Source organism: Rhipicephalus sanguineus, chromosome 3 (assembly GCF_013339695.2).
Source record: "Rhipicephalus sanguineus isolate Rsan-2018 chromosome 3, BIME_Rsan_1.4, whole genome shotgun sequence".
NCBI lineage: Eukaryota > Metazoa > Arthropoda > Arachnida > Ixodida > Ixodidae > Rhipicephalus > Rhipicephalus sanguineus.
In genome coordinates this window covers 46247859-46262705 of record NC_051178.1, presented here as the reverse complement: position 1 = coordinate 46262705, position 14847 = coordinate 46247859, and the positions used below count along the sequence as shown (strand labels likewise).

Genomic DNA, 14847 nt, shown 5'->3' with positions numbered 1-14847 from the left:
GTTTATTTCCTGCGGTCCCTTCAAAAACGTATCAGCGGGGTTCTACTGTACTACTAGATGGTTAATTATTTCTAACACGTTGATCTGCACTTTTCCTTAATTGTAAGCCATATATGATATATGTCTTGTTTACTTGTTTTATGTTGATTTGTATTTTCTCGCTGTTTTTACCTTAGTTGCTAATTATTTGTTCTAAATTTTTATACATGTACCGACAAGAGGTCCCACTAACATTTTTTACTTTATTTGGGACCTCTTTCTGTATTATATGTAGTTCTTCATAATTGTATTAATATAACAGTAGATTGATTGATTGATTGATTGATTGATTGATTGATTGATTGACATACCACGTGACCCACACTCTACTGCCTGTCCCGTTTACCTGTGCAGCTGAAAGGAGAGCGCAATGCGGCAGTGCGTCAGAGTGCCTTCCTCGTGGGCCAAATGGTGCCGGAGGCAAGGCTGCTGGCAGCGCTGGACCAGGTCAAGGCTGTTGAGCTGCAGGCAGCTGCAGCCAAGGCTGAGCACGAGGCTGAGGTGAGTGCGTGCTGAGTTTAGGGTTTAACCCTTTGCTGCCTGAAACCTTTACCCACCTTCCGTTCATTCCAGTCCCGAACTAAGGAAATCAAAGCTCATGTAAAAGAAGTTTACTTACTCATTTAGAGATGGCACATAATGCAATTAGAAAACATGTGTGTGAATCAACCATGAAAGAACTCGTCGAGCAGTGCCCAACCATGGACTGCTGTGGCAATGTTGTTTTGTTGGTAGGGACCCGACAACGTACAGAAAAGGGTTAATGTGCATACTGATAAGTCCAAAAAGTTTCTGGTTACTTTTATCAATCTATGTAAGGACTTCTTCTTAATGATTAACTATCACCGGATGTTGTATAAATGTTTCATGTAAATTCAACAACTTTTTGGCAGTTTTCTAGCAACCTGTCTTGTGGTGCATTTCAGTACTTTCGAACTTGTTGCATTGTGTCTTTAGTACTTTATTTCGAATTTCGGTTTGACATAAGTGTTGGTCCAGTTACGTCCTGACAGCTTCATAAAATGATCTAAAAGTTGGAGAGCTTTTACGGTGATTTTTGCGTCATATACTTTATTCAAAATATACTCTGCTTAAAAAAAATAAATAAATTTATTTGTCATTTCTTGCACGTTATTTCTTTTCTTTAACATTCTTCCAGCTTGCAATTTGGACATGTGCCTAGAATGACAGAAGGACACCCCAAATGTGTTTTTTTTTAGAATGCATTCTGTATTGAGTGCTACGTGTATACACCCTACGTAGTAGCAGTTGCATCAATTCTACTTTGTGTAAGAAGCACTAGTGTCTGCAACGTTTACTCACGTACAGTGTAGGCATGTATGCCCATGTCTTGTAGCACCACTCGGTGTATGAAAACCAATCACTTGATCAGTCCAAACCATCTTCTATCTAGGTTCGGGCACTGCGCGAGCAGCTGGAATCGCAGAGTGCCCCAGGGGAGACGGTGGAGGAACTGAAGCAGTGCCTGGGCGAATCTGAGCAGAAGCTGTACGAGTCCCAGAAGAGGGTGCAGCAGCTTGAGGAGAGGGGTGAGCATCGTGCAAGATAACAACACAGCCGGATACTCTTGTGTGCGCACATTTGTGAGAATGAACAATGTTCGAGAAAGAAATAATGTGCAGGAAGGAAATGCAGGTGATGTGATAGTATTGTACAAGCTCATTGGATAAACATTTGTAAGGGGAGGTTGGCATACACCTACGCCTGTGAGGCTGATTTCTGTGAGGCTCATTTCATTCGGCAATCATTTCATACCTGCACATGTTAGTTCATACTCACATTGCCAGCTGTGGGAATGGGCAAATATTCAAGTGCTTCAAATTTTTGAACGAATATTACAATATGCTTCAACGCGAATTCGAAATTTTCAAGTATTCCAAACAAACGAATACAGTAGAACCCCGCTGTTACGTTCCTCACTGCTGCGTTTTCCCGGCTGTTACGTCGTTTTCCGCCGGTCCCGGCGTAGCTCCCATAGGATACAATGTATTGGGAACCCCGCTGTTACGTCGTAACTGTCGGACCGTTCCCGTATGATACGTCGCGAAGTGCGCTCGGAGCCGACCGAGGGACTACCGAAGAGAGCGGCCATGGTGCATTTTCAAGCAGCTTGGCCTGGTTTGACCGTAATATTAGCCGCATGAGAGGCGCAAGCAACAGGATCTTTCAATTGATGCAAACAAAAGCATGGCCTTCGAGATTCGCATTGCAAAGATGGCGTCTATGACGTAGTTGCTCGCGAAAGCAAGGCCTTCGAGATTGGCATTTACTATTGACAAAAGCATAGCCTTTGAGATTTGTATTGCACAAACATGGCGTCTATGACGTAATTGCGTGCGAAAGCAAGGCCTTCGAGATTGGCATTCACTTCTGCCATCGCGTTGCCGTAGACTCATCATCATCGTTATTTGTCAAAGCACGGGAGGAGTTCGAGTTGGTTGGAGCTCGCATGGTCGTGCGCGCGGTTCGCGGTCGGACTCGCCGCGCTGGTCGTGACTGCGTGTGCTTAGTTCTTTCATGCCTACAGCTGTTGGTGTTAAAAAAATCACATACGTTGATTACATTTCTGTAGATGAGGCCGTCCCCAGCTCCGCGTTTCTATCCATCGACTAGATCGCGGCTAGGCGCGCCAATTTTCGTGCTGCTCGTAAGCATTGAAATAAAATTCTGTACCACTAAATATTTTGTCGTTTTTCCTGTTTTTCGGCTCTTACGTTTCCCGTCTCTTACGTTTATTTCCTACGATCCCTTCAAAAACGTATCAGCGGGGTTCTACTGTAGATGTTTTTTTACCCCCCTGTAAAAGTGGTTTCACTGCAGCTTTGGGCTGCTATGCAGTGAAATTACCTATCCAGGGGAAATCCGCACTGCCGCAAAGCCACAATTCAAGGTTAAGTGTGCATATTACCTGCACCTCGATGAATTATTTTTTCTCTTTTATTTTTAGTTTGAAGGCATGTTGTACAGGCCTTTAAACTGGGCTAAGTAAAGCGCATTTTAAAATGCAACATGTTTTACCGCTTATAACTTGCACCCTACTGCTATTCAAATTCTGCTATTATTCAACGTTGCTTCCACTTTGCTTTGAACCAAAAGAGTGACATTCGCACAAGCCTTGTTCTAATTCTTAAAAATATTGTTATAGTAAGTTGGGTCTTGACAGAAATGCTCATTTTTCTTTATAATATGGAATACATACTGTTTGAACTGTTTAATTTGAAATTATTTGAGGAAATCACTGTTCGTTTCGAATTCACTTTCAAACTCAAATTTACTATTTGCTCATCTATAGCTAGCTGCTCAGCAGCTGGAGAGGGGACCTGGTAGCGCTGCTTTGGAAAGGCAGAATTTATGTACTAAAACGTCTTTTCATTTCGCTTAAAGGCCACAGAGACATTCTTTTTAAATAAAGTTTATTCATTTAACTTTGAAGTCGTGCTGAAACAGTGCAGAACACAAGACTGAGGGGAGACTACAGAAGACGAGAGCTGCCTTCCTCTCTGTGTAACCGTTAAGGCTTTCTTTCTGAGGCACCCACACAGGTTTCCTTTGTAGCCTCGTGGTAAAGTCTGGCAGATAGAGCTGTACTAATGTTCAGTTTGGTTCGTATCTTTTTCATATTTAAAGCATATTCAGGGGTGCAACAGCTGCGCCAATTGCACGAATTTGATACAGTTCCTTATTTTCGAGTCACGCTGCGCCAAAATGCCCGACCAGCTTCAAAATTTTCTCAGTTGCACAAATTGTAGTCAGAAATGGAGGCCACGTTGGTCATCTGCAGTGTAGGCATCATCATCCAGTACAGACGCGCAGACCCTAGCCCCCCCCTGCGAAAGAAAAGAAAGAAGTCACAGCTTCATCGCAAGGACAAAGCAATGAATGCGATAGCAACAAATTGTGATGTTATACGAAGTGAGGCTGGCAGCAAACTCTTTTGTATCCGATCTCGCGTAACTCTACAAAACGTTGGTGTAAGAGAATCCGGCCACTCCAGGAAAAAATGCTCTTTCTGCACAGTGTCTTCGCATTTAGAGCGCAGCACGTAGAACGGTATACGAGCAGCTCGCTGATGGCTGCCGAGATAGCGCGTGTGCCAGCGATCGCAACCGCACCCTTAGAATCAAAGTTCAAAGTTGCTGCTCGAGTGACACCCTCCCTCCCCCTTCTCGCATCTTTTCAAGATCGTTCAAGACGGGCAGGGCTTTTCCTCTCTGTTTCGACGGCAGGCCTCCTGAGCGGAGTGATGTTCTCGCATGCGCCCTCCGAGCGACAGAGATGGGCTGGCTCGTTTGATCTCTGCTTCAGCCGCGTTCGTCGCCCGCACTCGCGCGCTTTTACCCGCGGCAGAACATACTATGCACGGGGGGATATTATCAATTTTGACTTTATACGGGAAATGATGGCAAAAACCCTTCGACCGTGTCCATATAATTGCTCTCGCAATAAAAAAGGGCAGTGGTTCTTAAATTTCCTGATGCTTGCTTTATTGCTTGCAGAACGCTTTTTAAGCCACTTTTGGTGCAGTACACTGGCGTCCTGCGGAAAAGTGTACTGAGATTTAGAAGGGGCTATTTGTACTAGCTGTCAGGGACACAACACATTTTGTTCCTTAATTACTAATTCGTGCACTCGCCGTGTAATTACAAGTACCAGTATGATCACCGACGTATGAAAAATTATTGGCTATCATTTGGAGCTGCTGTGTGAGGCGTTTCTGCGGCCTTGAGGAACAGATTGACAAAAACGTACGCCATTTTTCTTTTTTCTCCACCCCCACTTGCTCCTGCTTTACGAATCTCCCGAATTTCGAGGTTGCCAAGTTCGCAGGTCCACATTAGCATTTGCAGTGCCTGTCGAATTATTTGACAGGCCCTGCAAATGCTAATGTAGACTTAGTCATTGTTTGCACTGTGGGGTGGCTCAACACACTGCTTTTATTAAAATAGCAGTGTTCACGTGCACTGTGCACCAGTTAGCTGATTTTTAATGGTTTGTACGTATTTTTGTTTTCTTTTTTTAAATGTAAGCCTTCTTTGTTATACTGCTCCAAATTTGGGATTTCGTGCTAAAAAATTCAGGTTTTCTTTTGTAACCTGCTCCAAATTTGGATTTTTGTGCTCCAAACGCAACATTTTGGCACTCCAAAAATTGCTCCAAGTCCTATTTCGGCTGCTGCACCCTTGCATATTTGATTGCGAATATGCATATTTGAATGTTTCCAAATATTCGACTCACCATGGTCAAATGTTCGAGCTAGTAATGAATTACTCGTTCTGTGCGTTCTGTTTACAATGAAATGTCGTTAATGTGCATATTCGTTTTAAATGCACCTTATAACTTAGTTCTGATGAATTCCTGGCTAAGCCTCTGTAGAGTTTAATATATTTGCTGACTTCTATCGAGGCAGCACTAAAGGGATAGAAAATGTTTTGAAGTGTTTAAGACAACTGTTATCTTTAAGATGCGCATGTCGTGAAATGTTCAGCTTTTTCATCTTTTTGAGCCAGTCTAGAAAACATCATCAAAAATGTTCAAAGACAGCTGGTCTTGAAAATGGGTTTGGGGACACACTATCCTACTAACCAGGCTATTTGATAGCTATTTCTAAATGCTTTGAAAATATTATCCGACAGCTGGTCTTGAAAGGTTTAGAACCGCCTGAAAGTTTGTGGGGGAGGGCGGATGTGGCTGCTTCCTTAAAATTTGGCATACCGCCTGTTTTCTCCCTTTGAGCACAAAAAAAAAAGAAAAAAAAGAATATTAAGCTTGAGGTTCGTAGCAGATTTGAAGCAAGTAGTTATGTGGTTGAACAATTCCAAATGGAATATTTCAAATAGTATATTTCAATTGGTATATATCACATATTATAAAGAAAAATGGGCATTTTATTGTGACTTAACTAATTTGCATGATCTTTATTAGAATTAGAACAAGGTTTGTGCAAAAAGCACTGCTTTGGTTTGGAGTGAAGTAGAAAAAAATTTTTATCACCTAGTAGTAGGGTGCAAGTTATAAGCGGCAAAATACGTTATGTTTTAAAATTTGCTATACTTAGCCCATACAAGCTCGCAGAACACACTTTTAAAATTAAAAGTATAGTGCCATGCTTGAATGCGTTAAACCAAGCTTGTCGAACGATAGCGGCAACTACCGTGGAAAGCATGCCACGGCAGTGTCCTGTGTGTTGGCATCCCCGGCGTTGCAAGCAGCTGCACACTGTCCACATTCTTCTTCATATTGCCAGCGTGGGAGTCACATGACAGGAGTTCAGGTCTCGACTCAAGGTGCAAGCCACAGAGTAGAAGTGCAAGCCGTGGAGGAAAGTTAGCAAAGTGTAGTTTTCAAAATATGAATGCCTCTCACAGCCGAGGATTTTATTTGCGCTCCATAACGCAAAATTCGATTTAGTAAGCGTCATTACAACACTGCTGTGTGGCATGGTGAAGCATACCAATAGTAAAAATAACTCTTCACTGTGCATAGATGAAAAATTCGTGAGCACGGGGTGGATGCTCGAGCCGACGTTTCGACAAGTGAACTTGTCTTCTTCAAGGCTGCAACCTTGCAGCCTTGAAGAAGACAAGTCCACTTGTCAAAACATCAGTTCCAGCGACACTTCGTGTTCACGCACTTTTCATCTCTTCAAACTTCCGTCTTCTTCTGCCTTTCTTTTTTTTTGGATGTCAACTGTGCATGCAACACGCATTCATTCGTTGATGGAAAGAGCACTACCATTCCGCTTTAAGGATGCAAAGGGCCTGCCAGTATGATACTTGCATTCCACAAGAAAAGTGCGGATAAAAAATTAATTAGTAAACTTTACACCTTTGATGCGGCCCTAGAGCGACAAATCAGAAAATTCTCACTTTTGCATGATCTCCAGAGACTGTCGGAGGCTTGCAGAGGTTTAGATAAGATTAAGATATGCATATCTTGTTATATTCAAATTATCGATATACCAAATTGTATTGTGACCCTCTTCAAGTTTCATGTATCGAAGTTTGGCTGTAATATGCATATTCAGTTGAATATATTTTTAAAATAACTTCTTTCCTCTCGTGTGCATTGCCACAGTGCGAGAGCTCATTGTGGAACTGGACCAGAAGGCCTCTGCACCCACTGTCACCAGCGTGCCACCACCTCCTCCACCCCCACCACCACCACCACCACCACCCGTGCCGTTCAACCCACTCAGGTGAGCACCGCCAGAAGCTTTACCGATGAGGGATTGATGGTGGTAAAAATGTCTCTGTTTACAGCAATGACTTTTAATGCCATGAAGGGAGTAGCCGAAGGACGGCACTTCTCAGCGTAGGGAGTCTCAATTTACTTCCCATCTGTAGAAGAAAAAGGATGGACCGAATATCCCCGCACTTCGTGCACATATATTATCGCTTGTATGAGCTGAGCCTTATGCGGTCCATTTTATTAAGCTGTCATAAGACTGTGCACAAAGCTGGTCAGTGGAAATGCCGGTGCATACCTGCAAACTCTTACAATTTTTCTTCAACAATTGCAAAATTCTAGCTTGTTCTATGATCTCCTTTTAAGAAAAAATTCATTCTGTTTGCAAAAATACTTAAGGATGTCTAAGGATGCTCAAGATTGCAGAAAAGTGGTTGCAAAAAACAAGTTGCAATGGTAGATGTGTTGCACTCACGTGTAAGCTGAAAGCGATGGTTTGACGAAGCATCATCTGGTCGGGAAGGAGCGTGAAGAAGAAATGAAATGAAATAACGCCGACCAACTGAAAGGTTTTATAAACATAAACAAACGTCTTTTTAATGTTTATAAAACCTTTCATTTGGTCGGCGTTATTTCATTTAGTTTCTTCTTCGTGTAAGCTGAAAGCACCATATGTGGCAAGCATAAGCATTTCACTGCCTGCATGACGGCCCTGTAGTGGCAATCCAGGCTCCCTTTGTTTCTGAACTCGTCCTCTGTTTCAGTATTTCACAAGGGTTGCTAAGGATAAATAACATTGTTAAAAAACTACGTATGTATCCTACCAAAGGTCTATACTCGGGGTAATATAAAGCACGCTATAGTAGGTATGCTAGTGTGATTGCATGCAAGGCTCATGGCTGTGGCAGAAGGCAGAATGTTGCCTTCAGGGCACTACAAAACTGACTGAGCAGAGATAAGCTGACAACACATTGCCCGCTCTTCTGGGAAATGCGCTTCTAGAAAATGCAAAATCAACAGTGTTTTCTGATGTTTCTCAGTGCATCAAGCATGTGTAGAGCAAAGTGTTACAGCCGCTGCAATTGCCCAGTGGTGCTCAGCTGCTTACCCAAAACTCGTGAGTTCAATCCCGACTGTGGGGGTTGCATTTCGGTGGAGGTGAAATGCTAGAGGCTTGTGTACTGTGCTATGGCAGTGCACGTTAAAAATCTCCAGGTGGTCGAAATTATTCGGAGCCCTCCACTGTGGTGCTTCTCATAGCCTGAGTGGCAGTGGGATGTTAATACAGTAGAACCCCGCTGTTACGTTTTTGAAGGGACCGTAGGAAATAAACTTAAGAGGTGGGAAACGTAAGAGCCGAAAAACAGGAAAAACGACAAAATATTTAGTGGTACAGAATTTCATTTCAATTCTTATGAGCAGCACGAAAATTAGCGCGCTCAGCCGCGATCTAGTCCATGGATAGAAACGCGGAGCTTAGGACGGCCTCATCCACAGAAATGTAATCAACGTATGTGATTTTTTTAACACCAACAGCTGTAGGCATGAAAGAACTAAGCACACGCAATCACGACCGGCGCGGCGAGTCCGACCGCGAACCGCAAGCACGACCATGCGAGCTCCAACCAGCTCGAACTCCTCCCGTTCTCCGACAAATAACGATGATGATGAGTCTACGCCAACGCGATGGCAGAAGTGAATGCCAATCTCGAAGGCCTTGCTTTCGCAAGCAATTACGTCATAGACGCCATGTTTGTGCAATACAAATCTCAAAGGCTATGCTTTTGTCAATTGTAAATGCCAATCTCGAAGGCCTTGCTTTCGCGAGCAGTGACGTCATAGACGCCATCTTTGCAATTTGAATCTCGAAGGCCATGCTTTTGTTTGCATCAATTGAAAGATTCTGCTGCTTGCGCCTCTCATGCGGCTAATATTACGGTCAAACGAGGCCAAGCTGCGTGAAAATGCGCCATGGCCGCTCTCTTTGGTAGTCACTCGGTCGGCTCCGAGCGCACTTCGCGACGTATCATACGGGAACGGTCCGACAGTTACGACGTAACAGCGGGGTTCATAATACATTGCATCCTATGGGAGCTATGCCGGGACCGGCGGAAAACGACGTAACAGCCGGGAAAACGCAGCAGTGAGGAACGTAACAGCGGGGTTCTACTACCAACCAACCAGCAAGGTGTTGTGCCATGGGCCGTCACTTTCTTTTCTTCTCGTTTTCTGTCCTGCTGTGCGACAGGCTTTCAGTGGCAGTTCCGCGTCTTCCACATGTGATTAGTTACCAAATTCATGTACCATAATGATTGGTGATGTTGTAAATGGTACATGTGCCTTTGATCCTGTGGCAGAAAGCGGTGATGCCCTTGAAAGCGCAACAGAAGATATACTCACTAAGTGTGGATTGTATGCTTTGCAGAAGGGCCGATAAGATTTCCTGTTTCGAAAGCGTATCTAATGCAGCCTTCTGATCATAGGCCTGTTGCCTGAAAGGCAGCATGCTTTTCTGTTGGAAATGTCTGCCGTTCTGGCATCATTTTTTGCACCCCCGGTTTTTGTGCCACACGTAGAGTGCGAGTTGCAGTGTGGGCTTGTTGGTGACGTATCTTGAATAGATTTTCTGTAGCGCAAGTAAAAGACAAAGCAAAATGCAATACATGCGGCGCTTTATGAGTCCTTGCATGTCTTCTTTCACCCTGTCTTTTACTCGCGCTACAGAAAACCTCTGCACAATAAAAAATGAGTTGCCCACGTTGTGTTGTCATTTTTTTCTTTTTTCGTTCATTGTCAACACACAATTTTGTACACAGTCACAGAAATACAGTCCAACCCGCTTATAACGAACTCGAAAGTGTCGCGAAAAGTGGTCGCTATATCAGTAGTTTGTTGTATATGGACTCGCCTTTAAAAACGTGCACTTAGCGGCCAAGCCGTTTTTTTTTTCTGTGCACTCTTATTAAAGTGCACCCAACCCCTCCGGTGACAAGCTAAGCCTTTTCGCATCGTGAAGCGACGCCTGCTACATGCTCACGAGTGAATTACCCGCCTTTGCAATGAACTGACACCGTTTCACCGAAGCGCGGTACTGCCACGTGGAGCCGATCATCCCTGGCTAGTTGGGCTAGTTGCATGCAGCGCGTCGCCTACTCGGCTCGCGGAGTCACATGCCGGGCCGCTTGCTGTATGCCGTATGCGCGTGTTTGTACTACGTTCTTCGTGCCTGCTTCACTCCGGACCGTGCATGGGTGCGGCGAGTTGCCTGTTCGTTCAACGCGGCGAAAACAAGCATTTTGCAAGCAATGCGCACTCTACGTCTCTGCGATGCTCTCGCGGCCCTGCATGACGATGCGCGACGCACTTGAGTTGTCACCTAGTCAAACACGCAGTATATGCTCGCTGTCAGTGCGTCAATGTTTCTCGGTGCCCGCGCCGCGCAACAATAGCGAGCTACTTACGTTTCTACAAAGCTACGCGCACTTTAAAGCGGTCTCACACGACACGGCGGCGGCGAACTTGCGAATGGCAGCATGGCGCGCTCGTACCGCCGTCAATACGCACAGTGTACGGCGTACGCCACACGCGAAGCCGAGCATATATCTACAGGTGACTGTGATATAAGGTTGTCGGCTATAAGTCATAACTGCACGTTCATCGATGGCTGCCACCTCGCCTTCACTCTTTTCTGATGCTTATCCGTGAAGGTATCGCCACAATCGCGGGGAAATCGTTATCACCGATCGACCGGTCTCTGCCATTACCGAAAAGACGGACAACCTTTTGCGGCACATTAGGCAGTTTTCGAATAGCGTACGCTAAGTTAGCGTTTGCGGCCCGCTATTTCCGTCACTTAACGGGAGGCCGTAAGCGGTTAGCGTACGACGCATGCGCAGTTGCGCGATAAGCCAACGCAAAGCTTTGCGTATGCTATTCGAAAGCTCCCTATTGTGGCGCTGACGAGTTTAGGGATGCAGTGAACCTTTATGCGATAGAAAGTTACCGCGGTTATCACTTTTTGCATTTATGCCTTGCGTTCTAAGGCAATTTGGTTCATCGTAGGCGGTCGTAGCTGCAGAGAACAGTGTCAGGAAAGGTTACCGTGCGAAAGCTGACCGCAAGGCTTCATGCTGCCTCCTTTTTTTTTATCCATTCTGCCACTGAAGAAAAGGCTGGATAGTGAGCGACCTCGCTCGCAGCGTCCAAAATCTGCGTGCGGTGCTCGCCGATCAGGGATATCTTAGTCGCGAGTAAACTGGAGCGGGGCACGCGTGAGCGTGCGCCCCTCTCACGCTTTAGAAGGCCTGTTTTAACTTTTTTTTCTCTTTGTATGCGCCATATTTTTACCGCGACCGTGTCTGAAGTGTTCATTGTAAAAGTAGGAGGCTTTGAAAAATGTTCGTTATATGTGGACACAATTTCAATGGGTAGCATAGGAAAATCGTAAGTGCGCCCATATATGGTCGTTATAACCGATAGATCGTTATACGGGGGATCATTATAAGTGGATTCGACTGTAATTATATTTTTAAAAAAGATACTACCTTTGGTATGCTTTTCAAATGTATCTTGTGAGCAACCATTAGCACCCTGCACTGGCAAGGCAGAAGCATCCGTGTCATTCCTGGCTGGAGCAGGTAATGGAGCTATTGTTGTGATTGCATTGTTGGACAGATAATGGTACGTCTTATTGCGATTTGCCATAGTGATGAGGCTGTCTCTTTTCATTGCACTTTCTTGCTGGTATGCCACCATAGGTCGGCAAAAAAAAGTGGAGCTCACTTGTACTCACTCAAGACATATTTCGCACTTAGGGCTCATTCAGACTCAGACCCACCAATATTTTCCTCAACCGGACTCACTCGGTCTCTGACTCGCTAAAATTTTTCTCAACCGAACTCACTCGGACTCAAGCTCACCAAAGTATTACTTGCACGGACTCACTCAGACTTGGACTCACGGCCTGATCTGAAGCTGAGTGAGTCTGAGCGAGTCCGAGTGAGTCGAATCGTGAGTGAGTCTGCCGACCTATGTGTGCCACACTAGATGATGCTGTGATCACTGGTGCAAGAGCAGCTCAAAGGAACACTATCTGGAAGCATTTGTGATATCGTTCATTGTTCTGTATCTACCTCCAAAGAGTGTATCTTACACCATAATCAAAAAGAAAGATGCAGGCGTTCTATTTGAAATTTCAGCTGTCTTTATACTGCGCAGCCATTTGATACGTTGCGGAGAATGTCACTGGCACGTGATGTATGCATCGCATTTCTCCACTTGCAATGCCTCAACCTGGTGAGGGGTCCTTTAAAAAAAATTGGGGGACCCTTAAGCTTCGCCTTTAAGAGTTGAACGCGATAGCAAAATCCGGCCCCTAGTGCGCACTTCAACCACTAAGTGCATACTTATTAATGTGTGTTGTTACACACACACACATGCGCGCGCGATGTATCTATAGTAATGTACAGGTTTTCAATCTAAAGCACTTCCCTGTGCTAGAGTCGAGACATGTTTCTCACAATGCCTCACAGATGGCAGCACATTATTTAATGTTTCTGTTCGCTTGATATGTTTTCCGCTAGATGGACATAGTTGTCCATTTTTGGAGCTGTATGCAAGTTTGTGTTTTTAGCGATGATGGGTGCACTATCCTGGCTTTTTCCGAAGCATGGCGTCGCGCAAAATACGTAGTTTGATGGCCTCGCCAATGCGCCTATAAATCGCCGAATGGGCTCATTTTCGTCGTAACACCTGCCGAACAAAATGCGTTAAGGAGACTCCTTCCACTACATGGCATTTATGTAGTGTTTTTTTCCAGAGCAGTTGCAAGTAATATCGTGGCTTTGTGGTAGGACACCTGCTTGCCATGCAAACGGCCCGGATTCAATCCTCAATGGGACCGAAGATTTTTATTGTTTATTTTATTTGCATCTTTCTCGATTTTTCGGTCACGGACGATTTTTCGCTCACAAGCAACGCCGTTACCGATGCAGACGCTGACGGCGGAATGTCTGCGAAACAAGCTCTCTAGCGCTATCACGTTAAAATTGTTTCTGTGCCATTCATTGTTGGTAGGACATTATGTGGAGAAGGGTAAGGTTTTAAATGTACCTTTTAATGTACATCAGATAGCAATGCATAAATTTAATTTACATTGGAACCATTGCCTTCTGCCTGTAGCCCCATTCCAATGTCAAGCGCAAGCCTTCTGTGATAGGAACTGTGCAGTCTGCTTGTCACTGAGCCTTTGACTGCTGAGTCATGCCAACTTTTTTTTGTGCCTGCAGGTCTCTCATGGCACTCATTGCCAGCAGCAGAAAGACAGCTGCACCAGCTGCAGCCAGTGCAAAAGCAAGTGAGTTGTACCTCTTATTTCTTAACCAAGAGGCTACTGAAGTACAGTGTACGTGTAAACTGCAAATGTCAAGAAAGAGATAAACAGGCTAGTTAGCTGTTGGTGTGCTGCATGAGCACAAAAAGAAAGAGGCAGGCAGGGCAGAGCGCGGTGACTCCAGGATACTGACTTCATCAGCTTGCAAACACACCTGGTATGTCCCCATGATTGTTCAAGGACGCAGAGAAGTGTTTTGACCTTGAGTGGGATAGCTTTTTTTTTTCATGCAGTAGGAAAAACACCAAGACTTGCAAATGGACTGCTCAACAAGGTTGCCTAGGCTGCATGCCATGGCAGCCTGAAGTTTCTTGTGGTGACATAAGGAAAAGTCCCTTGGAACTTGAAACACAGTGGCAGCAAAACTTTCTGCATGGAACTTGGTTCATATTGCACTGAAAGGCCCCGTTGTGCATAAAAGGCGTTTTATACGCGAAGCGTCCGCCAGTTCTTATGTCACATTACTCTTCTTTCTTGCATGCATGCTCCATGTGAAATCCTCTGCTAGCTGAACAAATTGTTAAGATTGTTGTTTATCGCTGCTTGTTAGTTCTGGGAAAACGTGGCTGTCGCAGCGAGCGATTATGGCACATATAAATGCACTGGTAAAGGCAGTAAAGTTCAGTTGTATGTCAGCGCCCGTGGCATCTACTATGTGTCTTTGTCCGTGTGTTCCTTAGTGCTGCCCCAAACAAGTTCGACAATGAACCAGCTCGCCCAGACCAAAGTTTTGCTAGTCTAAACAATTACTGGCAATCATTCAGGGTTGTGTATGATGCTTCTGTGGCCCTGACAAACAATAAACAAAAATTGGGGGACGCTTAAGCTTTGCCTTTAAAGTTGACCGCGATAGCTACATCCGGCCCCATCCTCATTGTGCTATGTTTCACTTGTGATTATGTTCAAGTCGCCCAGCCAGCCACCAAACCACACACGCACACACAGACATACCTATAGTAAAGCTAAAGGTTTCTTGCCCTTATCAACAGCACTTTTATGACAACAGGGAACCCACTACGTGTGTGTAAGAGAATGCACGCACTAATGTGATGCCCTTTGTAATGGGTGGCGTGCTTTAAACCCAAACAGCAATTAACGCGCTGTGCATACTACTTTTTTGAAGTTGCGATGCCCCACTAAGTGTTCGTAAGGGAATACGCGCAGTAACATGTGTGTGCCTTTTGTATGGGTGTCCCGGCTTTAAAACACCC

At 44.8% G+C, this 14847-nt stretch overlaps 1 protein-coding gene across 1 annotated transcript in view; it reads left to right on the top strand.

The window, feature by feature from the left end:
* Positions 1-13919, top strand: part of LOC119385442 (shootin-1) — a 60642-nt gene extending 46723 nt beyond the window's left edge. Inside the window, exons 9-13 of the mRNA XM_037652876.1 lie at positions 394-540; positions 1454-1589; positions 7135-7255; positions 13533-13600; positions 13870-13919. Coding sequence (XP_037508804.1) covers positions 394-540; positions 1454-1589; positions 7135-7255; positions 13533-13600; positions 13870-13919 — 522 coding nt within the window. The remainder of the gene's footprint in view (positions 1-393; positions 541-1453; positions 1590-7134; positions 7256-13532; positions 13601-13869) is intronic.
* The last annotated feature ends 928 nt before the right edge of the window (positions 13920-14847 follow it).